The sequence below is a fragment of the Catharus ustulatus genome, chromosome 8, assembly GCF_009819885.2.
Source record: "Catharus ustulatus isolate bCatUst1 chromosome 8, bCatUst1.pri.v2, whole genome shotgun sequence".
Classification (NCBI taxonomy): Eukaryota; Metazoa; Chordata; class Aves; order Passeriformes; family Turdidae; genus Catharus; species Catharus ustulatus.
In genome coordinates this window covers 12,736,411-12,763,856 of record NC_046228.1, presented here as the reverse complement: position 1 = coordinate 12,763,856, position 27,446 = coordinate 12,736,411, and the positions used below count along the sequence as shown (strand labels likewise).

General features: G+C 45.5%; 1 protein-coding gene across 2 annotated transcripts; it reads right to left on the bottom strand.

The window, feature by feature from the left end:
• Positions 1-863: 863 nt before the first annotated feature.
• On the bottom strand, positions 864-27,438 carry ARL3 (ADP ribosylation factor like GTPase 3). Of its 2 annotated transcripts, none has more exons than XM_033065833.2 (6): positions 27,331-27,438; positions 17,127-17,270; positions 15,879-15,995; positions 11,747-11,797; positions 9,594-9,779; positions 864-1,060 (listed from the first exon to the last, which is right to left on the bottom strand). In XM_033065833.2, exons 1-6 carry the CDS (start codon positions 27,331-27,333, stop codon positions 1,013-1,015), a joined length of 549 nt encoding a protein of 182 aa, XP_032921724.1. In that variant the 5' UTR covers positions 27,334-27,438; the 3' UTR covers positions 864-1,012. The 2 variants fall into 2 exon arrangements, with proteins under 2 accessions (XP_032921724.1, XP_032921723.1); XM_033065832.2 differs by having other exon boundaries at positions 27,322-27,417.
• Between the last annotated feature and the right edge of the window lie 8 nt (positions 27,439-27,446).

The following is a 27,446-nucleotide window of genomic DNA, read 5'->3' as shown; positions in this document are numbered from 1 at the left end:
GGGCACCAGGCTGGGGGACGTCAGGCCTTGGACAGCCAGCCTGCCGTGAGGCAGTCCCCCAAGTCCCTGGAAGCGCCAGGCAAGGCATGCTGAGGTGGTGGGGCAGGAGAATATATTTTGCACATTTCAAAGAAGGAAACCTGGGACCTGATATCTCATTCTAGAAAGTAATCATGGACTTAATTGCATTTTCCTGCAGAGTTGCCTTAACATCAAGGGAAAATCAACAGGGATTGTTCAACATCAAGACTAATCTCACATATGGAACTTATTGAACGGAGGAACAACGATTTTGCTGGCTCAAGGTGAAATGCTGGGCTAAATTCTCCTTCAGCTGCGAGAAAAGCCCTAGGCACGCTCATCCTGCATTATTCCAACTGTAAAGAGCTTCAATTATACACATATAACCCTTCTCTCCCTTCTACAGCAGTGTCGCAATGCAACAGTGCCTCATTATCATCAAACTCCTCTTTTATGGCTATAGGAATATGTGGAAGTCTTCTACCCTTGTTACACAAATGACTCCTTAGCAGCTTTATTTTAAGAATCTACCCACAACTGGTAACACAACTGTATTTTATCTGTCACTGAGGGGAAGCTGTGACTGACACCCGAGCCGGTCCTCAGCAACCACGCATATTAGGGCAGCTCCTATGCATCTAAGCCACTACTGTAACTCACCACTCCCTCTGTTCCACACTGAATCAGTGTTGCTTCTGCTTACAAACTTGCTTACTAATCAGACATTTAATACTAATTATGCATAAGAAGGAAATATGTAATTCCTTTATTGGGATAAAAAAAAAATTATACTAAAGAGCAGGTCAAGTTCCAAATCCAGCAGTAGGTTTAAACCGATGTTCCCTTTTTTCTCTCTCCTTTTTTTTTTTTTTTTTTAACAGCTGTAGCTGTGCACAGATGGAAAAACATTTGGTCAGAAAGCAGCAAATTAGTGTTTTCAGGCTAGAATTCTGCTCCCACCGCTCCTCCGTTTCCATGCAGCTCAGAACGTTTACTTCTTCTTAGCACTGACATTTTTGCACACCCAGTTCATGCCGTCCTTCAGACAGAGAAAGGTAATGTTAGTCAAGCAATGGAAGGAGGAATCCCCCAAGCCCACCCCACCACCATTCTGCAAGCACCACGTTCTGCCTACTCACTGACCCCCTGCCTGCCCTTCTGTCCCCAAAACCACTGTGGGTTAAAAAAATAAGTGCTTCCTTGCTTGGTAGATGTTGTCACACAGAGGTTATTAAATCTTTCATCTGACCATAAAAAAGTATCATCATCTCATCACATCGCTATGTGTAGGTCCTTCGAGGAAGGATCACTTTGCAGTCAAGGTACGTCAGTGGCAGATGAAGGCTCAGTTCCAGGTTCTGCTACAGATGATTTGTGTAACCTCGGGCAAGTCATCTTATCTTTGAGACTGGATTTTAGGGGACTGTTTGTTATACAGTCAGCCCCCTGTTAAAAAAACAGCTCTAATTCTCTGCTCATCTGCAAGCCTTGAAATCCAGATCCATCAAAGTCACTGCAATAACCAGACCTGGACCCTGCTCCCAGCTCAAGGCCCCCACAGAAAATGGGCCCTCAGGGATCCCACAGGGGTTCAGTGAAAAGTTATGTGGTCATGTTTTAAGAGGGTGATATACTCTTTACGGTATCCCTTTAAAAATGTGTGGATGACTTTTCTGGCCAGTGCAAGCAGGACGGCAACACTTGTGCCGTGAATACCCGATTTGTGAGTTTATTGCTGAGATCCTAGAATGGGATATGCTATTGAAAGCCAAAGCAATGCTACATCTGCTCCTGTCACTTATCTGTTAGGGGACGTGCACAATGGAGCACAAGATGCATGGTGTCCTCATATTTGTGTCCCATCACATCCTTACCTCTATCCTGCCTACAAGGTGTCTCTGCAGACAGGGAGGCTGAAGGCAAAAGATAGGGTTTTGGGGATGAGAGGGGAGCAGCACATCTTTGTGTTTGGAAGTCAGGCAAATGTCACCTCAGAGGTCAGAGTGGAGGGATTTTTGCATCATTACAACAACAGCCTTAGCTAGACCCTAAGAAAGGTCAGAGCTTTTGGGCAAACATCACTGCTATCCCACATTAGCAGTGGAAACCCTGTTCCTGGGTTCCTATACCCTTGTTCCCAGACTGCCAAAAGACTGCCAGGGACTTCAACTTCTCCAAGGACAGGTAGCCCAAGGCAGAGTAAGGCAGGGCTTTTGGGTGAGCTGACACTCACTACCATGCCTCTATGTTGTCCCTCACTCACAAAGGTGGTGGCCATGTCAGAGGGGAGCTAAAGAGTTAAGAGAGAAGAGAGGGAGTCCTCAGGGCTTAATCAGAAGCAGAGAGGTTCTCACTTGAAAATACCAATTCACCTTGATAACTGTGCTATGTGACACTTCTTATCTGAAGCAGAGCAGCAACTTTTGAAATCAGCCCTTGTTGCTGTGTTAAATAAGAATAAGTGAGGCCAGTTTGTGCTGGGGTGCACATGAGGCCCTACACTAATAACACTTCTAACTCTAACCTTGGGGAGGGTTGGTGTCTCCAGTTTCATTTATTTATCTCCCCAGCAGAGATCAGTGTAAAACAAATTGTCTGAAATCCTCAGAGCAAATGGGGAAAGATGAGCAGTAGATTCATTTTAAGGCCCGGTAGCTTTGTGTCTTCCCCTTTCAATAACACTGATAACCTAGGTGTAAAACATGTAATGCCTTAAGCAATCAATAGCATGGTTTAAAGCTTATCACTTTAGAGAGAGAGGGAGTGAGTGATTCCCAGCACGAGGAATGCCAGGGCTTAACAATGGGGCTAGAAGCAGAGGTGTCAAGCCTTTGACTTGATTGTGTGCTTTAGAAATCTGCATGATTGCCTGCAAAGAGTAAAAATAAATAAATAACTAAAAATGCTCCCACAATGATTTCAGCTTCCCCTGCCTCGGAAGCAATAATCACATTTGCACACATCATGGCATACAAGGCAAGCAGAGCTCCTCATTCATTTTGAATGTAGGTTTATTTGCTGAACCAGAACAGCTGAGACAGCTTAAAGTAATAAATATCAGCTGACACCCTCTGCTATTCAGCACAGTAATCCCAGAAACAATACATCACTGCAAAACAACAAACACGCATCCTATCTCCTACCTAATCTGACCACAACCTGAATTCACAGTGATTAAAACTCTGCCTGCTGCCATTGGGGAGCTCAGCAAGGGGAAAGGCAGACCATTGCAGCACCAGCACAGCAAGGGTCATAAAGCAGAGTTTATGGTGGGATTTACCATGGCTGGGAGCCTGGCTACATGAAGCATTTAACGAGGGCAAAAGAATGACATAGCAAAATGCAAGAGGAAAGGTGAACTCCAAACACGCTTGAAATACGTAAGTAGGTCACCAAACTTTTAAAGCAGGAATAGATTTTAAAAACTCTCTTTGGCATGAGTAAATTGACAGGAAAAATCACATTTAATTGCATTTAATTGTAAATATTCCCCTGTCTGACAGTAATAAAGGGAAAATTAACATGTTCAGCTGTATCTGAAAGGTGTGTGTGAGATGTCTTCCTCAGCTATGTCTGCAGCTTCTGGTTCAATTTTTCTTTTTTTAGTTTTTTTTTTGTTTTGGTTTTTTTTTTTGTATTTTTGGTTTTTTTTTTGGGAGGGGGTGTTGTTCTGCAGTGCCCTCAGATGCTTCTTTGGAGAATATCAAATGCAATGGAAAGCAAAAAGAATCTAAAAGGTACATTTGCAGTTTTTCTACCTATGGTGTGAAGTAGGACAGAGCATTGATAAGATAGAGAAATCCAAAGAAGCTGCTACAAACACAAAGAGCTGCAATGGGAAGGAGGAAACTGTGCTTGAAAGAGTCAAGTCCTCAAGGAGTCAATTGTTGTCATCCTTTGTCCCTGCACACTCTGTCCCTATATCTGAATGTTTAAAAGATGGTTCTGTGAAGAAAGTATAATCCCTACAGTAACATTTAGATCTTGACAGATGTCCTTGTGCTGCTTTGTTGAGACACAGAGACACTGGCAGGTACTCTGAGGATAGAGGCGGATACAATATTAGTATTCCAGCCTCAAGTCAACCCTGGGAAAACTTAGCCAGGGAAAGATTTCAGATCTTTCAGCTTTGCCTCTCTTAGCTCCTTAACAAGCAGCTAGTAAACTTTACCAAAGCAAAGAGAGAGAACCCCAGGGAAGAGGATAACGCTCGTTGCAGAGAAATGCTGCTCACACAACCCCGCCTTGCTGCAGTCCCATCTGCTGTTGCACCAAGGGAGTTGTACTCCAACGCCCTTTGGGAAAGTACTGGTAGAGCCTTCCCTGGGAGAAATAAAAAGTCCCGCTTAAGATTAGCCTACTGCTTGCTCATTCTCTGCATTATCAGCTTTGAGGCTATGGGAGTGAAGTAATCTGACTTCAAACACAGTGAACAAGTCCTTTCCACCCCATAAAAAGCCTTGCGATTTCTGCTCCCCTGCAAGCCCGGGATCAGGCAAGGCCACAAACTTGTGACCCCTAATGTGACCTTAAGGACAGAAAAGCTTAATCCTTTCATGTAATCCTCTGTCTGCCATAACAAATTGGGTCAGGCAAGTGCAAAATTTTCAATCTCTAGCATTTTTGGTATGTGTTATTTTAACTGTCACTTTCTTCTCCCTCTGCGCAGCCAGGACTGTGCCTTCATTATCTGTCATTTCCTTGCACCTCCAGTGATCATACAGCCTGGCTCTTACAGGATCCTGCCAGTACATTATCCATTGGTTTTTGCCTGGGTGAAAGCTTATTTTCTTGTCCTCTGAGACCTTGTATCCCTGATGCAGTACTGTAGACTTCCTCCTGAGCCTACTTAAAAATCAGAAGACACTGCGCTGTAATCTGGAAACATGGTTGCTTTCCCTCAACATGCACAGGCTCTACCTGCCCCAGGAGAGCTGCCATCATCAAAACTGGTTTTAAATCACATTTACAAAGAGCTCCAGAGCCTTGTTAAGATGTGGATGATCCCCATCCAGCCTGTCCTGGCTAAGACTAAACTTAAGCTCTGCAGATACCACATTGCCAAAGATGGTCCCACTCTGAATCCTGCCCTTACGAAAGTGTTTAATTACAGCACAGACATAACTTAGGTCTTGGGCTTCATTCTCAGTCGGGTTGAAACAGCCAGGGAGGAGATAGAGGCTCAGCCATTCCCACAGTCCTTTGGGCCAGATGGGCTCTGGCATAAATGGGAAAAGTTTAGTGGCTACTCTCAGTTTCACTGGTTTTTAATAGTCTCCAGAGGGTCATTATGTTTGGGAGACTCTGGACACAATACGCTGCATCATCACTCTGGAGGACAGTTCCTCGGGGCAGGCTGAACTCCTGGGGCCTTGATTGGAGAATCTTGCTTCAGACAAAAAACAAGCTGCAGAGCACACATCAGTCCCAAGCCTTGAGTCATATTTAATATCACACCCTGGCCTCTAAATAACACCTCAGCAAGAAAGGAGGCAGCAAAGCAGAGGGATCCTGTTTGCTTTCACACTACCCTGGCTGGCCAGGGTGGAATGTACACGGATTTTGCACACCAAGGGCTACAATTTGAGATCTGGTCACAAATACAACCCCAAGAGAGCCTATGTGGCACCAGAGAGTTGCTGTGAGGCAACAGCTCCCTTATGTTCCTCTGCTGTCACCAGTAATCACCTCCCTCACTGGCTGGACCCTGTGCCAGGGTCTTGGTGTAGGCTGGTCAGGACTTCATTCCAGAAGCAGAGCCCAGATGGCTGTGGCAAGGAAAAAAGGCTTTCCTGCTTTTTAGCTGGGGCTGAGGATAAGATCAGACCCAAGCAGACATTTTGCTTGAAAAAGCCTCGATGGCACCATGAAGTCTGATTAACAAGACAAGTGCTGCCCACAGTTACAGTCTAGAGGTAATGAAGTTTTTAGCTGGTATAACAGGGGCTGCCAGCTGGCATCCAGAGACACTACATGGAGTTTCCAGTTAACCCAGTCACCTCTCTTCTGAGCCTGCTCAGGACACTGCTAGGCCCCTTTTCCAGAGTCCCTAATGGTTAATTTTAAAAGAGAAGATGACTATATAGATTCCCCCCTTAATTAACAGTTTTATTAAATAACCCATTTGAAATAATAGTTAAATTCTCTAAATTTATATCATTCTATTAACCATAATCTAATCTCATTAACCTTGAAATCCCCAGTCTTAACTACCCAGTTCTATACACGATAGTGCTAGCTGCTAAACTAATTAAATGACCTTCAAACTATTCCTCCTTCATGTATCAGCATTATTTATCTTTGCTCACTGCTCTTCTTTCAAGCTATCACAAACATCTTCTCATATGAACTCTATTCCTGCATGTGCTCAGTACAAGATATGTCACCACTCTTCCTTGCAAAATTCACCACCAATGTCTCCAATTCTACTCCAGCTAATACATTCCATCACCTGCGATGGTTGGTGTGCTCATTCCTTGGCTTTCTTTCTGAACACCTAATGCTTCCCCATCTCCATTTATTTTGCTGCCACTCATTGTCATTTCTCAAAGAAGCTCTTAAAGTGGTGACCTGAGATTTAACCACACATGGAAAGCTCCTGCTTTGAGCCTCTGGCATTTGTGGCCCTCGTGTACCACAACCCTCAAAAATATCTTTCCTAATCTCACTCTTTAAACAAGTTCTTTGATTCTCCTAAAGTTTGACCTCTCCTTAACATCCCAAGACTGAGGACACCATTTTTTCCTAGGCTGATCTGGGTTTAGTTTAAAAGCCATCTCCCCAAACATTTTGTTCAATTTGCAAGGAAAGGGAGTGCTTGACATTCTTGCTGTCTGATTTGACAGGGCTGAAGTTATGGCTGAAGAGAAATGTAGGGGCTCTTTTTCTATAAGCTATAGAGAGCTTGTGACTTTCCTGACTTTCCTGCAAGAATAATTTAAAGAATAAGCTGCAGTATTTAGGGCAATGAGAGTGACTACGATAAAGTGGGATGTTATCTGGCCTGCATCTAAACCAATTTGTCAAGACAAGCATGATGAACAAAATACATAGGCCTGCAAATACTTTTATTTAGTTATGATCTTCTATTTCCTGGAAGTGAATGCAGAAGCAGATTTCATTTCCCTGCAGAGGGTATTGGGCTGAGTATTTTACACTACTGGATGATTAGGGATGTGCTGTGCTTCAGGAGGGATGCACAGTAAGGTGCTGTCAGTAGAGAAGTGTGCAGCCCACTCCAGAGCGCTCACAAATCTGCCTGAGAAGGAAGCACATTTCCAAGCTCAGGAACAGAAAGTAACACTTTGCATCATTTATTTCTTCCACATCCAACACACATCTCTGAATTTCACCTATCTCTTTACTGCCTCTTTGCAGCTGAAGAACTCCCTTAGACTTCCATAACCTAGAGAAGGGCCTGAAGAGGGGAGGAAGGTGACCTATGTTTGCCTGAAACCCTGTCAACTGCAGCCTCATTTTCCTGGTCAGATTTCTTTGGACTGGAAACTTCAGAGCAAACATTAGAGCTGAAGCCATTCACAACACTGGCTACAACATAGCTGAATTTGCAGCTCAGGTTATTAAAGGTCCTTTAGAGAACACCACCTACTACATTCAGGTTCAGGTCTGAAAATCAAGTTGAGAATTTTAAATCAGATCTGCTGTACTGGGTCAGACCAATGGTTAATCCTGGCCAGCATCCTCTTTCTGGATGCCAGGAGAAAGACCATGTAGGAACAGGATCTGCCTTAATTCTGTTCTTCCCTCACAGTTCATGCCCCAAGCTGCATCCAGATCTTAGTGGTCAGTGATTGCCTGCACATCCCTTCTTCAGAAATTTATTTTTCTGATACCTCTTTTTTTTTTTTCTGATACCTTTGGTTTCCCCAACATCCTGTGCCAATGAGATCCAGAATTTAATCATGCAACTTGCAAAGAAGCACTTATTTTTATTTATTTTAAACCATTTTCTGATTATTATCAGTAACACTCTTCCTCTAGCAATGTAAAAATAGCATACAGTCTATCTGACATTTTTATACCTTATTTTATAAATCTCAAAGATGTTCTCACTCTCTCTCCTCTCTCTTCCAAACTGCTAGTCCTAATTTATTTATTATCCCTGTATACAGATGCCACTCTGTGCTGCTGATCATTCCTGATAGAGGATCCTCAAATCTCTCCTAATTCTTAGCAGATACACAAACCAGTTTTCTGATTAGGTAGTTAGAGACTAGAAGAGGTTACCTAGAGAGGATGTGGAATTTTACATGCTTAGAGATACTCATAACCTGACTGGACAAGACTCTCAGCAACCTCTGTGATGACTCACAGCCATCCCTGCTTTAAACATGAAGTTGGTCTAAAGATACTCTCAAGACCCTTCTACCTATTTTTTGTTGGACTTTATGATTCTATTACTACTAAAACCTTTTTAAATGTTGCAAAGACAGAAATTGAGGTCATGTTCAAGGTATGGGCTCACAATGATTTTAACTTGCTAGAAAATATGTTTCTTGTTTGCTTTCTTGTAATTGTCTAGGATTTGAATTTTCTTCTCTGGCCTTTGACGAGCTCTGCTCCCAAGGATCTGTGTCTGAGTAATGGCAGCTAATTTTGAGTCCATGATTGTATGTGTATAATTAGGATTGTTGTTTCTCATGTGCACTATTTTGCATTTGTCAACACTGAATTTCATCTGCCATTTTACTGCCCACTCAGCATGGAGGTTTGCTTCTGTGACTCTTCACACTCAGCTTGAGATCTGACTATCCTGAACTGCTCTGTAGCATCCACAAATAAGGTTTTACTGAAATTGCAGTGAAGATAAATGTCTTCACCATTCTGTTTCTTTAAATATCAGTGAAGGGAGTACTCAGATTTCAAGGTCTGCAAATACTTCATTAATTCAGGAAAGCCTAAGAGTGAAATAAACAAACCTAGGTCCCATTTACATTACAAAGAGCTACTATACTGCAGGAACTGACTACAGCACAGAAGCCCAAAACACAACTATTACAGTTCAGCACAGGGACACAGTGCAGACCCTTTGGTGAATTTTTGCTGCCCCACATGCTAACACTGAAGTGGTCATTGCTCCATGTGCAACTCTTGCATTTCTCTGGATCAGAAAAATTGATCAGCTTTTCTCCCTAGTGCCTGGGTTCAGTAAAATGCCAAATGACATCAGTAGCAAAGGTAAATCAGATTTCTAGAGTGCACACTCATACCAGTCAAAGGGTTAATAGTAAAAGACAATTTGTTTTGTGAGAATGATTAACCTGACAGCAGTCTCTTTAAAAGAAATCAATGTCTTCATCTGGGCCAGCTAAGGGCTGCTGGGTGGGGAGGCAATAGCTTTCCCCTTTACCAGCAATGGAGAGATCCCAAGGGCCCACAGCTCTCTCTTCCCTTTGCACAGGACCCAAGACATGCACCCCCCACATTCTGCACTGCAAGGCTTTGGCTGTGCTGACCCCCATCGGTGAGGCAGCCGGTCCAGCCCCACCCTGCAGATCAACAATCTCTTACAGATGGCCTGCTGGCACAGCAAGCTTTCTGCAGAGCCTCACCTGTACTCCCTCTCCTGAAAGAGCTGAACAAGACTGGATCTGCCAGACTCTGTCCCGGATTGTGTGTAGGTTCAGTCCCTCGGCAATCTCCGAAGCAGGGGCAGCCGTCAGCAAATCCTGCTTGTTAGCAAATATGAGCACGGGGACTCCACTAAGCTTTTCTTCATCCAAAAGCTCAGCCAGCTCCTGTATCATTTACAAGGGAGTGGGGTGGGGGAAGATGGTGAGAGGGAAGGGAAGAAAACCTTCAACCACCAGTGCTTGTCTCTAATTAGAAATATATTTAGGGCAAATGCTAGAAGAGTGTGTTCCAGTGAAACCTAGAGCTTATTATAAGAGAGCAAAAATGTATACAATCATCTCTGCCCAAGGTTCAAAAGCTATTTCTTCCAATTACAGGTTAGAAAAATCTTCATTTTGGTCTGAAATTAGCAGTTGCCTTAAAGGCTACAACTCTGTGTTTTACCAGTCTCTGATCCCAGAAGACCAAAACTGATGAAACAGCAAAAAAACCCATGTAAATTGGCAGTATGAGGAATCTGTCTTAAGTTACTGCCTGACTGACATTTGTACCTGAGCAACCGTTGACACTAGCCCTGCTATCTTTGCTAATCAATCATGAGTTTCAAGGGGTTGCTGGAAGTCTTAATCACTGCAATTTAAACAGGAGAGGGCTTCTCCACCCCCACCACCCCCCCCAAAATGGAAATCTCCCTCCCACAGGAAAGCGCTGATACTTTTGAAGGCATCGGTTAGCTGAAGACAAACTAGATCTGCCTTAATAGCTGGATTTTGGCTCCATATGCACAGCACACATTGGGTGGCATCTTAAAAAATGGGTTTGTTCATTCAAAACCAGTTGATTCAAAAAGATTTTTTTCATAGCTCAAATCTGAGTCTGCAGTGGATCAGTGGTGGCTGAAATACTTCATGTCTAGGTTGTGCAATGGTCTCATGTGAAACCGGCACTCAAGTGACTTCTCGATGGGAACATACAACAAACTCAGCAGAACATGAACCTGTAGGGACTGCTGGCACTGCAGACAGATGAGTATAGGAGATTTTTTTGTGGCCTCCCTATTTAGCTGGAAAGGCTTCATGCATTCAGATAATGTTCTAACATCTTTTATCCACTGAAGAGAAACTTCTGGATTAAACAAGTGTAGTCACGGAGATGCTAAACTGCAATGGAAATACAACTCCATCCCCCAAGAGCAATGTTTGGTTTGGAAGCCAGGATGAGAGGATGGAGTTATAAACAGAACTGGCTGGGAATTTTTCAACAAAATAGGTCTTTCATCTGACACAGCTGATTTATTGAAACCAAAAGTGTTTGCGGAAATATGAGGAGGGGTCTAGGCTGGCTCCTCCTGACTCAGGCAAGTGATCTAAACTGCTGCTTCCCTTCCATCTCTTTTGCCCAATGAATATTTAATTACTGATATAAAATGAAATAGCTCCAGCAAGGGAAAGAGTCCCTCACCCCTAGAACAACGAACAGTTCTGCTGTTGGGATGTGTCCATGAGACTTGAGAGGCAAAAGATCAAGTGTCTCCTCCAAATCAGGCAGAACAGACGGCTTTAATCTATATCTCCCATGTCTGTGGGGTAAATCTATTGCTAGCTATTTTGGGACGCTGTCACTTTCTGAATTTTACACAACAAAGTTTAAAAACCCTATTTTTGTTTCAACCTAAAACAAAAAATGTTACAAAATATAAGAACTTTGCAAAATGGAAATCTTATTCTGGCCATTATTAGTTGGAAAGTTCCTAGCTTTTTTTCAATTACATCCAAAAGACGATCAAGTCAATATGATTTCCATTTCAGCTTTGTAAATAAGAAAATAGGATTCCTCAGGGTCTTGGTTTGGCAAGTTTTAAAGGACTTAGAGAAGTTTGTGCTTTCAGTATTAGGCTCCATTTGCTATTATTGTATAACTTTAATGAACACTGTTCTATTTAAAAGGAATTAGGCTACCTATTTTCCTTGTTTCACATCTACCAAAATAATCTGTATTGATGTTGAAAGGCAAGTCTCTTGAAATGCAAATTTCTTTTATAAACAACAAAATCCTTTTCCTAACTTTTGTGAGCAAGGGGCACTCAGAAGCACTGAGTTACTTCAAAGGAAGCTGGGCATAAGTAACTTACCTGACCTGTTTCTTCAAACCTCTTCCTATCTGCACTGTCAATGACATAGATCTGAAAAAACAAATGACAGGAAAAGTTACTCTTCCCACAAGACACTCTTCCACAGTAGCACGTGCTTAGGAGAGCTGAACCTACTAATTATGCTTTTGGGCACAAAAATCCTTGCTATTATTTGCAGCAAATGTTGACAAAACTTCATGATGTTCTGAAAGGAGAGGAACCACCTCTTTTAATACCGGGGAGTGGATAGCCATGTGGGTAGAGTCAGAAAGGAGCTGGCAGCAGTACTGTGTGTGCTGTCACCATCTCTATAGCATATATTATCTGAAGAGAACAGGAGACTGCTGGTATTGTTTCAAACTTATTGTTACAAGCTGAAACTGAGCATAGGAAGGCAAAACCTAGGGAGCCAGACATGGCCTTTCATCCCAGCCAAGCATACAAACACTGGCCTGGTGTGACTGTGTCATGATGCCCTCTAGCATCACCTCCTCAATAAGCCACCAAGGCACACAATGGCACTCAGGGGACACATGAATGTGTTGGGGACATTGAGTTCATCTCTATCAGGCACTCCTACTGCAGCTTCCTGGAGGGAGTGGTTGGGTAAGAGGGCTGGATTCAGCCTGCAAGACTCCATCTTCAGCTGCTATCTAAAAAAATGGGGAACCTCAGTACAACATGCAGGAAAGAACAGACTGGTATCCGTATTTCATTGCTCGATACGTGAAGGTTTTTGAAGAAGGATGCTGGGACAGCAGACAGGGACAGGACTGGTGACAAACATTGAGCGTTTTGCTTCCAGTCGCTGCCATTCCCCATCAGTAGTGATTGAAGCTGCTAGCATGTCATCTGCATGCTCTTTGGTGGCTTACAGGGAGCAAGTGTCAGCCTGGTTTTCAGGGAATAGATGAGCACAGCACCCCGCCATCAAGATAAATGGCATCCTTGCAGGCAGTCTCAGCACAAGACTCCATGCTTTCAGGATAATTTCAACCAAATAGTAGGGGGAGGGAAGATCTCTAGCAGCAATATCTATTAAACTATAGGCACTCCCTTAATGAGCAGCATTTGAGTTGTTTAAAATGGACCAAACACACAGCAGGAGAATCTGTATGCGAGGCCTGAGGAGGTAACCCAGCAACCTCCCAGCTGCTCTGCAGGTCACTTGGGGGCTGATGTGCACTGACAGAGGCTGGGGGACACGCGGCAGGGTGGACGCAGCTGCGTGGGGATGCGTCAGCAGAGCACGCACCCGGTGCCACGTGACGGGGACCAGCCCGTGGGCATGGTGTGACACACGGGCCTCTCCCTGCAATGTGATGCCAAGCACGTGCACCAGTACTGGATCAGCTACACACGTCCTCCCCACCCCTACCAAGCATGCACCCCATGCATCCATTTAGAATAGGAAACACAGACCAAAAGAAAGGAAGAAGCTGCAGGGCTGGCAGTTGTGTGACTGGACTGTCATCTGTGCTCCCTCAGGACATCTCTAGGGAAGCCCACAACACATGAGTGCAGTGGTCGACTGCTGCTTGTGAACTGAAAGATGGCACCTTCCAGAGTACGGTGCTTCTCTAACTGGGAAGGAATAACTCTGGGGCCCATCCAGCCAGGCTTTCTCCTGCACCGCTCATTTCTCACTAGGGAGCTGTTTTGCAAGATGAGAACTAGAGACAACAGTGCTTGGGGCAAAAGCCACAAAAGCACAGCACAGAGAAAGTAAAGTATGTGCCGAGTGCCTGCTTCCAAACCAGCAAGCACTGTGCCAAATAGCTGCAGGTGCCTGTCTGAATATGCAATCAGCCAGATATCCACACCTTATTTGCCTGCGTTAAGCTTCCAAATATCACAGGTGTGTGATGCAAGACCAAGCTCTCATTCAAAGGCACCTGCATGGATTTGAATTTTAATTACTTCCTGCTTTTTAATACTCTTTAGAGGGTCCTTTCTGTTTTATGCAGTACAATTTAGGAGAAGAGAGAAGCAGGGGGTCTTGGGAACTGTAGTGTATTTCATGTCCAACTTCCTTTTACGGTCAAGGCCACACAAGAGCCTGTTTTTGGCTGTGGTGCTTTGTAACAGAGTTTGTAAATTTGAACACCATGTTGGAGAATGGAGATTTGAGAAAGAAATTCCTGTAATTCTCCTTTGAGAAACAAGCCAAAACACAACCTGGAGTAAATGGGTTGGGCAGAAATTGCAAGTGATAGGACCAGATTAAGAAATAGCATGAGGGATAAATTGGCTCAATTTATAAATGCACAATCTGCACCAGGTTTGTTAGAGGGTAAAATTACTGTCTAAAACAGGGGTGAGGACTGGCAGAAGGCAGAGCGAGCCATCAGCATATGTGATCCCAGTTTTGGTGTGTATGGAAATAGCAAAGCACTGCCCCAAAATGCCAACATCTCCCAGTCTGGGACTGGGTGTCAGCATAAAGTGCACCTAGGGGAACCCAAGTCCATCTGTGCAGAAGCTATTTCTCTGAATTCACACTGCTGCTTCCTCCAAACTGATTCTGCTTCTATCTACCCATTTTCTTACTCATACGAAAAGAAGGGGTTTCTCTGTACATTGTTTTAAATGGGGTGAGAGAGGGGCAGGGAAAACAACTGCTTTCATCTCCTTCAGTCTTCAAATTCACCTTTATTTCTGCACCTCCCATGCAGCACACACTGGGAAGGGTGGAAGCCCACAGGCCAGTGTAGCTCATTGTCTTTGCCAGCAGAGCCTTCCAGATATTGTTTTGTGGTTGCACAGCCTCTGCAGCCTGAGCACCTGCCACAGCAGGCAGAGATCCCAATGCTGCTGCTTTGCAGGGCTGACCTTGATCTGCACACTTACTGCCTCCCCACCACACACAGCACCAGAGCCTGGGCTCAGTGGGCACAGTCACACCATGTATCTGTCGTCAGCAGCCACAGAGGAGCACAGTGTGTGTCCTGCTTGCTTCTCAAACACAGATCTTACCCCATGGAAAATCTCACAGCTCCTCTCTGCAAAAGCAATCAGCTGGGTTTATGCAGTGGTGGCTGTCCTCGAACTTTAGATTCCAAATAAAAGCTCAAAAATGAAGATTGGAAAAATAGAGTATCAAGGGTTTATGAGTCACATTTAAATAATAAACTTAATTTGGGCAATGTTTTCTAAGCCTGCAGGCACAGCCAGGCCTTTCAGCAACTGGACACAAGCCTTGGTGAATGGAGTCCTATTCCTAGTTGCACTGATCCTTCCGTGCAAGTGCACTGAAGCTCCTGACACATTACTGAGTATGTGTGTGACAGGAGGGAGTAATGGCGTCTTTCTGAGAGAGCTTCCCACTTTCCCATGGGAGCCTGCAGACCTTGGCTTTTCTCTGTTCCCACTGGCAATATTGCTCGGGGCAGAGAGAGGCCTGCAGCCCCCAGTCTGCCTTCATCCTGGCATATGTGGCTGCATGCTAGAGGTGATCTTTGAAAACAGCCAAGACAGTACCTGGAGAGTCCTAAGGCAATGTGCTCTGGCTTGGAAAAACAAAGGTCCTGCACTGTAAATATAATTGTGGTCATCTGTAGCTAATTGTAAGGTAATTACAGCTAAGTTGTCAAAACCATTAAAAGACAGTCTTGTGATTAAAGGAGCAAAAGAAATGACAAGGGATCTTTCTGTGTCCCTCAGTCAGAAGCTTTCCTATCTGATGCCAGACAGAGCATTTAATTCTTATGCCTCAGTTTCCTCACCTATAAAACAAGGGCACCATACTGACCCACCTCTACACATGATGCTTAAGTCACTAATGGCCACGACAGGCCTTCAGAGTCTCCAGTGAAAGGAGCTATAGATGGGTAAAGTACACATTATTAATGTTCTTTCATTTGAAAGAGACTGAGATGAGAGGAAAGGAACTGGCTATAAACAGCACCATCCTGTGAAAGTAAAAACATGCAACTGAATGATTTCTGCAAACATAACTGTATTTTTCTTACTGCACTCAACCAGTCTTGCCATTTAGCTCAGAATAACTCCTGTTACAATGGCAATGGTGTTGCTGAGGGCTGGGACATTACATTACTTGTTTCTGAATTTCTGGCTGAGATCTTGGAAAGCCATTGCATGAACACAGCATTCAGCTGCAGCCAATACTCACAAGGATATCAGTGTTTTCAAAATAGTTCCTCCAGTATGGTCTGATCTTCCTCTGTCCGCCTATGTCCCATACATTCAGTTTGAAGCCTTGAGACTGTACACTTTTGATGTTGAAGCCCTGGAAAGAGCAGAAACAAAGCCACATAGAGCATCAAACTAAATGGCTAGAGCATGTTTGTAGCCAGACATTAACACCTTATATATCCCATGCCTGCAATGTGCAATGAGATGGGCTGGGCAGCCACAAAGATGGATCAGCTGTGGGAGAGGCACCAGCACAAGCAGCCGCTAAACCATCAGTTTGTCAGTGTTCTTGGGTCAAGGGTTGATGCTGTCATGGCTATGGAGACATATGATGCAGTTAGTGCCTTGAGAGGGCTCAGCAGGGTGGGTGCAGGAAGAGGTGGGAGAGCTGCAGATAAGGAGAAAACAAGGGCATTGTGAGAAGCAGGATTGAGCTTGTGAAAGCTGAGTAGACAGTCGCAACTAATATGAAGCCAGAGGTCTCAGCTCAATTCGACACGACACAGCTAATACTCGGCTTAAAAGAGCAACAGCTGCATGTCTGAAGGGTCCATTTCATCAATTAGGGCACCAACTGAAAGTGCATTCAAGTAGAAAAACAGGATGTGGCGTGGGCTGGCAATGTGCTGCCACACCACCCAGGGACCAAGGCTGGGAATTAGGGTGCCAGGGCTGGGAGCTTTGGGAGGCAGCTACAGGACGGGGGGGAAGCATCTCCCATAGCTCTCTAGCAACCTCCTCTGGAGCAATGCTGCAGGTGCTTCTGATGGGAGCCATTGCTCTCCTCCAGCCCCAAAGCTCAACAAAAGGGCATGAGAGACATTAGGGAGGTGCACTGGTATATGCAGAACCCCTGGAGCTGATTGGGCGAAAGATGCAAAGAGACAAGGGTTTGTCCAGTGCTGCAGCATCGACTCTACATGTCCCCTCTTTGGCAAGGACAACAGGAACAAAGTCTCATCCATGCAACCCTAGCATGACTCAAAAGCCTTTTGCAGAACTCCACAGCACTCATCCACTTTTGCACTACCTGACCGATCTGGTCTGAAGTTCTCTAGCTCCTTCAGGAAGCCTCCTCTTAGGCAGAAAAGACACAAACTTAATGGTGCACCAGGCTCCAGTTGCTCCCCCTTTTTCTGAAAGACTCTGATGAATCATTAGTGCTTTGTGTAACGTGGCAGGTGGGACCACAGTAACTCCCTCAAGAAGGAAAGGCCTTCCTCACCTGTGTTGGGGTGATGTGGCTGATGTCCTCTGATGCCAGCTGTTTCAGGAGTGTGGTCTTGCCTGCATTATCCAGTCCCAAGAGGAGGATTCTCACCTCCTGGTCTGGGGTGCTTTTCAGTTTGCGTAGGATTGACAATAAACCCTAAATGCACAAGAGAGACCACAGCTGTTACTTCCCCAACTCTCATCCCCCACTATTTCATGCCCTCCTCCCTTGAAAAGGATTCTGTCTGGTGCTGGGTCCCAAGATACTCTGAATACCTTTCTGCAGTCGCTATTCCCATTTTGTTTCCTACTCCTCCCTTTGCCCCTATTTTCTTCCATCTCAGAGTATCAGCAAGGTCTCAGCACAAATGTCACGCGGTGGGGTGCCCTGCTGGCTGCACTGCTCTTGTCACACAGCTGTTTGGCATTCTCTGTGCCAGGGAGACGGTGCCTATGTGCAGAAGCTGCAGACCAAGTCCTTGCAAGCTCTTCATTACCTTTATCAAAGGAAAAACTCCATTAATTTGATCTGCCTCCTAGGTAACGGCAGGTTACTATGTACCTGACATTGGTTCTCCTCATAGTAACTCCCTGGTCATCTCAAACCCCATTTATCTGTCTAAAACATACTGAACCCATGGGGCACATGCAGTTCTGATTCTCAGGATGTAGCACTTAACAACTGTCTCAGATCACCACACATCCTCGCTAAGAAAAGCACAGTGGATTCCAGTCATTAACCAGGCTCAGCTCTCTGAGCTGACAGCATCACTCAGGATTAGGAAACAGAATATGCAGGTCAACTCATTTACAAGCATGCACCTTACAGCAGCACACCCGAGCTTTTGTTAGTGCCACCAGTCAGAGACCAGCACCTCTCTAAAATGGCTGGGAAAATATTCTGGATCTTGGCATGTAACCAAGAGATGCAAATCACCCCACTTCCACCTGCCTCTCACTGCCTCTCACTGCCCAGCCCACCCCACCCCACCCCACAGGAGAGGGACACTTGCAGCCAAGGGGACAGGAGCAGCCTGTGACACCAAGAATGCCTGGGTGTCTTTTTTGGGCACACTGTCATGCTGCTCTGCAGCCCCTGCATGTCAGGGACCCCTCCTCAGAGCCCAAGCAGCACACACCACACTGAGACCCTGCCTGTGGACACAGGTGCTCTTGCTACTAATGCAGGAAAGAAATACACCTACAGCCCCTTCTGAAGCCTTCAGTATTCCTGTTCTCTCCCAGACAATTCCCTTGTTGAAGCCCACTAAGACCAACAGCTAGGAATAAAGTTCAGATATCAGCAGAAACCTGAGCCCACAGGGCCCATATTTCAAGCCTTTTTGTTCTCCCAACAGCAAAATGGAGACAATGCTTCTTGTCAACCTGCAAGGGTGTAATCAGTTAAATGTCTTGAAGTGTTTTGTTGCTATGAGGAACTAAACCCTCTAAATATTCCTGCTGAGAGCCAAGGACTATTTGAGCCTTGAAGGTTGCTCCCGATCCCCTCCAGATCGCAGCAATCAGAAACTTGTCCTCAAGATAAAGAGCGGCATGTCACAGTACAACTGTCACCGCTGCAATGCATCCCCCATCTCCAGCAGTGTCCTTCTGCCCACTCAGGGAGAGCCCAACCTCAGCCATTCAGCAAATGCTGCTTCCGACTGCTCACCTCACTGCCAGGTGGGAGTGCTTTGGAAAGGACTCAGCACTACAGGTCGTGATGCTAAAGCTTTTAGTAACGCTCAGAGATTCAAATGCATGTGACATCTGATCCACCCCTGTAAGCATTTTCGATTTTTCATTTGGTTTCTGTTAAATTATCAGCTACAGCTCAAAATACACATGCAATGTGTAAGAAACAGGGAGGAGAGAAGGAACTTAGTAAAACCAGGTTCAAAAGGTATCTGTAGAAAGCTGTTGCTGTGCTTTTAAAAAACACTGTGAAAAGCTGAGGTTCAGAAATTCAGAGCTTGTGCAAGCAAGAGCAAAACTGCAGTCTTACTGCCCAATACGCAGTCTCATAGGTAATAGGCAGGTAAAAAACTGGGAATCCAGGCCCTGCTCAAGAGCTGTGAATTAGAAATGGGCTCTGCTTGGTAGAATGCCATGCCTTCTCAGTACAGGCACAGTAAATCTCCAAACAGCTTTTAGTTGAAGTGTACAGGTCTGTAACACCACATGCTGGGCCCTTAGGGCCAGATGCTCGCAGCTGGCTCTCACCCATGGGCCCATGGCTAATGAATTTGAAGGGCTGTGTTCAGTGCAGCCAGTCACTGCAAGCCCTGCCAGCCCAACAGCTCATCTCCCCGGCCACAGTGCCCAACCCATGTTCTGCCCTGATGACGGTCTGCACTTCCACACGTCCAAGGGAAGAGAAAAGGAACAGCAGCAAAAATACCTCTAATGGTTACTTGTTTATATGCATGTCCTAAGTGCCCTTGACATCATTAAAAAGCACAAGTTTTAACTGCATGACTAGCAACACATTTTCTTTTCACCTGCCGTCAAATTTACAGTTGTGTTTGTTGGCTTGTAAATCCGTGGATTTCAGCTCAGTGTGGACAGACTCCATAGGAGCAGGAACTCTAAAATTCACACATTCTCCTTCCTTTCTAGGGTAACACTGAATTTCCCATTCTTAGGGGTCTGACCCAAAGCCAATGTACATCAGCCAAAGCACTACTGCCGACTTTGGAGAGCTCTGAATCAGGCCCTATTATTTTAGTTTATTGCTCACAGTTAAAAAAAGAAGCTGTTGAAATGCTAATCCTATTCACAGCTCCACTTGCTAAGAGCAGAGCAGTGTATCCCAGAGCAGATCAGGATTAGGTGCCTTTATATTTCAGAATTCAACTCCAAAATACTGAGTGCAAAGAAATGTATTACAAAGTATTGCTTATCTACCACGGAGCAATTCTCAAGGGTCGGGAAGAGGAACAGTTGTAAATGTTAATAGAGCTTCTCCCATTGTAGATGGATGCTATTTCTGGGCTAGTATGACAGCCTATGAGAAAACGATCAGCATCGTTCCATATTCTACTCAAGTGACACTGCTGCATGGCTGATCACAGGATTATCGCGGGTAGCCAATAGAAGAGAAGATATATATAGAAATAAAAGTATTCTCTAAGGTATAAAGTAAGCTGATTTAAAAGGCTGGAAGACAAGCAAGCCAACATAGAGAAGTGGACTTTATTTCAGTAGCTGCCAGCATAGGTTACATGGTCTGTATATACAACTTAAATCAAGAGCCAAATAATAGTATTGGTTCCTGTGACTGTTACTATTTTATAAACAGTATTTAAAATGTGAACCAGGCATTCTCCCTGTAGTTAGCGAATATTTAAAACTAAGGAAAGCCATGCCCAGGTTGGTTTCTCATTTTTTTCTTTTAAATTTTTTTTTAATTTGCCTTATAAGCACACTGGCTAGAAAGACAGAAGGCATTTCCTGACAGCTTAGTAGACTGGAAAAAATAACTCAGCAGAGTTCCCTGCTGCATGCCACCACTATGTGGGACAAGCAGCCCCTGTTACACACACACTGATGGACAAGCACTCCTTTGCTGGCAAACACAATGCTGAAACTAACGGACTGAGGAGAGTCAGAAAGCAGCACCTTATTAATGATGGGAGATGTCAGGTAGAAAGCCATGAAATTGGAAGACCTGGTGCATAGAGGATGCACAGAAGAACAGAGGAGAAGCAAATTTTTGAAGGAGGGCAGGTAACAAATGTCTCATGCTGGGACTTAGCCAGTAATGAGAAGGGAGGATTCCCAGGATGCCTGCATGGCAGCCAGGCCAGGGACACTCGCTCACTGGAGTGGTCCAGGGTGAGAAGCAGGACAAGTCTTGAGCAAGCCAGGGTAGACATGAGCTGGCTGAGGAGCCGCAGAGATGCCTCACAGGAGTGTAAGGGCAGTGTGTCAGCTGCACAAAACTAAGCAGACTGCGGCATCTGTAACAGAGAAGGGAACTGCAGATGCTGCTCAGATAATGAACAGCACAGCATGGCAGCGTGTGCAGCCTTTGGAGAAGGGCAGCCAGACAGAGCAACCTCAAGGCTGGGCACAGTCAGCCAGCAACCATTTCTTGGTCACCTCTAGGTTAAGCAAACTATGTCTTATATCAGATTGGCTTGTTTAAAAACATCTTTGTCCTTGGTAGAGAGGGTTTTCTTTACAAGCACCATGAGGAGACAGACTGATGGGGTCAGCAACGAGGAGACTGTATTTTCCAGACAGTGAGCGGGGACATACAGTAAGAAAAAGAGACTCCTGACAATTACTATGAAATCAGAGTGGGGCATTAAATTCGGAGATGCAACTAAATGGGTAAGAGCACTCATAAACACATCAAGCATGAAAGCAGAGCTAACCATCTTATTAGCATCCTTCAGAAAACAGAGACGTGTGGTTTTATGAAAGTATATTATTGCTAGGTTTAAAATACCTACCAAATTATCAAAGGACTTTCAATTATAGCTGCATGCAGTAATCCTATTCTCTCTCAAAAAAAATCCTACATACATAAAAATACAGTGACATTCATAGTCCTAGCTAAGGGTTTTGCGGATTTATTCAGTTTTAAATCCATGCTGTATATAGGTCTCTTGAACTAGTTGATGCATGTAACTACATCCTGTACCACAAAAGCCACTGAAAGGAAGATTCACTTTACAGGCCAAAGCAAAAATTGGTTTGGGACAAACAGAGCATTGAGATAATCTGTTTAAATATTGTATCAGATTGGCAGTATAAAGCCATAATGAAAGAACAATTTTCCCTTGTACTGAGGGCTGGATACATGGGGCATGGATAAAAAGCGTGGCCCACAAGCTGCTGCAAAACACAGTTGATTCTTATTAGGAAAGAGAAGTAAATGTATTCTGTTTAACTTTATTAGCCACAAGGCTCAGATAATGAATTTAAAATAAAACCACCCTCAGTCACCACCAATTGCTTATCTACTAGATGGGGATATTTAGGTAGAATCAATTCACTTCACCAAAATGCAATACAGTCACAAAGCTCAGCAGCTCAGCCTGCCATTATGACCACATCTCCCCCATCTCTACACCCCTGCAGAGATGCCCTCTTCCCCACTACTGCAACCACAAATCACTTGTCTTTGTCCTCAAGACTCATCTCAGCCAAGCACATATCCCATTGAGATGACAACTCGGGTCTCCCCACAGCTCCCCAGCACTGCTGAGCTCTATTCTCAAACCTCTGTGACTTTCCTACAACCGTGGGAGAAACCTCACAAAATACCCATAAAACCAGTCCATGATTCTTCTGCTAATTCCTTCTCTGCCACACCTACAATCCTTGATGAGGTTCAGGCAGCAAACATGTCAAGTTCAAACCTGTCTTGGATTCTACTTATTCATATCAGTTGGTTATCTCTCACCCCAGGCAGACCATATTTCCACGGCATGGGAGCACCTTTGTGCTCTGCCGGCACAGCACCAAGCACAGCTCTGGGCACCAATTCACTCACTTTCAATTAAGCAATATGGTAGCAGTTCACTATTTTTGAAGAGTAAGTTAGAGGGTACATGTGACAATTTCAGAAAGTCACACAGGAGGAGCTGACACAGGGAAGGACGAGGGGCTTAGCTGAGCCAAATATCCTGCCTTGCACAGTGGATATATGAGGCTCCATTTGTCATCCAGGGTGCAATCCTGAACACATAGAGCTGGAGGAGGGGAGTCCTTCCTGACAACTGCACTGATTAGCTGGTGCCCTGAAGAATGACGTCTGATTACCTTTATCTTCGGCTGCAGAACTGCAAATGTCACTAATGGTCATAAAATCATCCAGTCTTTTTCAAAATACAACCAAAGTAAATTAATCTATTGAGCACAGTTTATTCAATACTTCTTACTCTGGCAAAACTCCCAAAAAATCATTTGCTTGCTGCATGTCTCCACCATATGGTGTCATTCAATGCAGGCTTTTTTCCTGCATTGAAATCCAAAATTTAATGGAGTCGAGTCACCTACAGAGTTTTTCTAGCTCAAACCTACTAATGTAGTTTTCTGTCAAAGAGGTCACACAGCGCTTGCCAGTCTGATACATAAACCAATATCAGCATGAATCCTCCTTTCATAATTAAAATCAAACTCCTCTGGTTTCAGCAGGTTTGAAAGAAGGATTTTGCCCTATGCAGAGAAGAGCCAATGCCCAGCACTGGACAATGTCAGCAATCTGTCTGGTTTCAGAACTTCAAAGTCTTGGCCAGTGACTGGTATACTCTCCTATCTGCAGGTGATGTCTCGTATCAACCTTTCAGCAATCAGTAAAATAAACCAAAAAGCATGACATTGAACTGTACTGAAAACTAAAGTAGTGAGGCACTTAAAAGCCTTGAAACTATTTTATGGAGTCATTTTAAATAGAGCCTTACTGCCAAGGAAGAAGGGACAAAATAAAGAGTTTCTAGGTATGAGGTACACCTAGAGCAGGCAAGACATAGATGCTGTTTTTCCTAGAAACATGAGCTCAAGACCAGGAGAACTGCCTATGTATTTAGCTATACTGGTATTTTATCCTCTTCACCAGATGTGCCTTATGTCAGCTAGACACTCTGTGACTCAGTTTCCTCAACTATAAAACAGGGCCACACTTTGCCAAATCTGGTTTTTGATACAATAATGTCATCTTCAATCAATGGTTTTAGAAGAACACTGGCCATTCTCTGGCCCCAGCATCTATCAATAACATACCACGTCTTTTGGTAAAGATTGTTATTACAGTGACAAGGAAGCCACAAGCTGTGCTTCACACAGCATTTCCTAAACTTTGGAAAGCAGCATATCCTTTCATGTAGCAGCCTCCCTTCGCCCTTGCCATGCACCCACTGCAGATGCTGCTTTAACGGTGCCAAAGACTTCAGCACTACACATCTCTCATGCTTCGCAGTTTTATGGCTCATCCTCTCCTCCATGCTCCAACTATGACCTTCCACCACCCCTGCCCCACAGCTGTGAGAAATGCTGGTATGCTCTGCAGAAGAAGACACTTCCCCTCTGTACTTACTCACTTGGATGAACACTGAAATAATTTAAACCTCAGCATTAACCCTCTTATCACTGGAGTTGGAGCAAGCAATCTTTGAGGGGAGTTTAAGTGCGTCCCAGTGCAATCAGGACATGGCAGGAATATGCTCACAGGCAGCTACCACGGCTCAGATGACAAGCAGTAAATTGTTAGATCAAGCTGTCTGGATGATTTCTGACTGCTGACCCACACCCCCAGGGTGCCATAGCTGCTTTGGATATATTTGCTGCTGTTTCAGAGTTTCTACCACAAATTATTATTCTGTTTTAGTGAAAGTTGAGAATCTAGAGAGATAGTGCATTGCTCTCCAGTCCTCTGCCCAGCCCAGCCAGCCCACCAGGCACCCCAAAGTGCCACCCACCCTTCCTGAGAGGCTATAATTCAAAAAACAATTCCAAGAAATAGAAAATAGACAAAGAGGTAGTAAAATGTTGTATCAAGTAACACGAACACTGGAAAACACCCAGTCCACCCTGTCTGCACACGAAGTGCCAGGGTAAGAGCAGCCAGATCCCAGACTACACCAGCTTATCAGGACATCATAAGGCAGAGGAGCAAATCTGGCAGATGCAAGCCAAATGTGTCCCACAGAGCACTGTAGTGCTGGAGACAGCTGCCCTCATCTTTACAGCAGATGTCCATCCTGTGATGGCTTTGGTGCCTGGTGTGACATAGCCCATCACCAACTCATCTGAAGTAGAGCAGATCCCACAGGCTTTATCTCAACTTCCTTCTCTGTGGCCCAGCAGGTAGGGATGCAGCCAGAATTAACCCAGTGAAGATGAGAACCTGCCTTGGTGCCCTTGCATGCATCTCCTCCCACGCATGAATCCCTCTACTTGCATGAATCCAACTTGTGTCCAGAGTGCTCCTGGACAAAATAAGGCTTTGCCCTTAAGCTCCTTCCCCATTGCTATTTCCTTCTGTTTGTTCTCTCTCTTCGTGCAGCATCCTCATGAGTGGCTCCACATCCACAGTAGCTGTCTCTCATCACCCCTCACCCATAGCTCCAACACCTCCTTCCTGTCCTCACTGCACTTTGCCAACATCCCACTTATCTCATCCCAACTACACTGGCATATAAATCCAAATTGTTTCCAACACCTGGACTACTCTGGTCCATCACCCAACCTTCCTCCAACCTCAATTTAGACTGCACTCCACCCTCACCACCTCACCAGTCTCCCAGCATTGCCTTTCAGCCAAGACACCCAGTTTCTTCCTTCAATCCATGCTGCTACTTATCAAACAATTACTTCTCTCTTCCAACACTTACTTTCTCCCTGGGCTCTTTCTTTCTCTCATCAACATAAAAACTCCAATTCCAGTCTTTCCCACGGTTTATTCTTATTTATTCTTTTCAACCCAGACTGTCCCTCATCTTGCCAGCCCATGGCAGAAAACCTCAGAGCACATAACATCCCAGTAAACTATACTAGCCAGCCAAACACTGACTGGGTTTTCCCACTGACTCACTCACTGACTCCATCCCACCCAACTGGCAGTTTTCTTTCAGTCTCTGAGCACTTTGCCCTGGCCATCTCTGGACACCTAACCCTTTCATCCAGTCTCCCTCTGCCATGATTGAACTCCCTTTCTAAGGCTGTGTATCAAAAACAAAACCAGCCCTTTCACCTCAGCAAGCTCTCGTCTAGCTCTCTCAAGTCCTACAGCCAGGATTCAAGTCCTAGGGCAGCCTTCTCCCACCTTGGCTGGGTTGTCCAGCGCCCCTTTAGAGTCACAGCTCTTCCCAGACTCCTCACAAGCAATTTCTGAATACTGCCTCCCAACCTTGCCAGGCTCTTCCATTGCTCCTTCCCTCCTCAGACCACTGCCATCCTGGTCCCTAGCCCTCCCAAGCACCCACCCTCCATCACACCTTGACTGAATCAACTCCAGGCACGCTGATTCCATCTCAACAAAGACTGCCCCCCCATAGTATCCTTGAGCCTCCCAGCCTCTGTCGAGACCCGATTCACAGAATCACAAAATCAATTAGATTGTAAAAGACCTCTGAGATTACCAAGTCCAACCTAGATCAAACACTTAGATGTCAACTAGAGCATGGCACCAAGTGACATGTCCAATCTTTCCAATCCTTCCCTAAACACTTCCAGGGATGGTGATTCCACCACCTCCCTGCACAGTCCTTTACAATGTCTAATCACCCTTTCTGTGAAGAAATTATCCCTTATGCCCAGTCTGAGCTTCCCCTAGCACCGCTCAAGGCTATTTCATCCTGTCTCATCACTTGGGTCACTTCTACACTTCTCCTCACCTGTCTACAACCTCTTTTCAGGTAGCTGGAGAGTGGTAAGGTCATCCCTGAGTTTCATTTTCTTCAGACTACACAATCCCAGCTCCATCAGCCACCCCTCACAGGGCTTGTGCTTCAGGCCCTTCACCAGTTCTGTTGCCTTTTTGGGACTCAACCCCCTTTTCTGTGTCCCCCACAACGTCTGTATGCTGCCGGGGCCCCAACCCCAGCCAGAGTCTTCCATGGTTGTAGGCCCCAAACTTACCCTGCTCTCATCCCTTTGTACGGCTGCCCAAACCTGCACAGCCCCACGCCCCCATGCCAGACTGGACACCCCAGGCGGGCACTCGGACCCAGGACGGCCCCATCCCTGGGTGGGTGTCACACAATCACAGGATGGGTCAGGCTGCAAGAACCACAGTCAGGCATCTGCTCCAACTTCTTGCTCAGGCAGGCTCAGCCTTGAGCACATGGCATAGGATCGTGTCCAGATGGTTCTGGAATATGTCCAGTGAGGGAGATTCCACAAACTCAGTGGGCAACCTGTACCAGTGTGTGGCCACCCGCACAGCAAAGTTCTTTCTCGTATTCGGGGGAAATGTCCTGTGCACCAGCTTCTGCCCGTTGCCTCCTGTCCTACTGCCCGACAGCACCGAGCAGAGCCTGGCTTGGTCCTCCTGGTTCCATCGCCTTGGCACCCCCTCTCATGGCGCAAGGCCTGCCCGTGCCTGCCACGAGCCCGGCGGGCCCAACAGACCCTCCGGCCCCCACCACCCCACGCTCCGCGGGGGGATCATCCGCGGCCTCATGCGCCCCTGGCCCCACTGGCCCTGGTCCCCGCCCCGGCCCGCTGGCCCCGGCCCCGGCCCCGCTCGCCCCCACCTCGCTCACCATCCTCGGCGCGGCCCGGGGTTACCATGGGCAACTGCGTCACACCCACCCCGCGCGCCGACGCGCCCGCGCCGGAGGGAGGAGCCAGCGTTGGCCCCGCCAACGAACGGCGCATG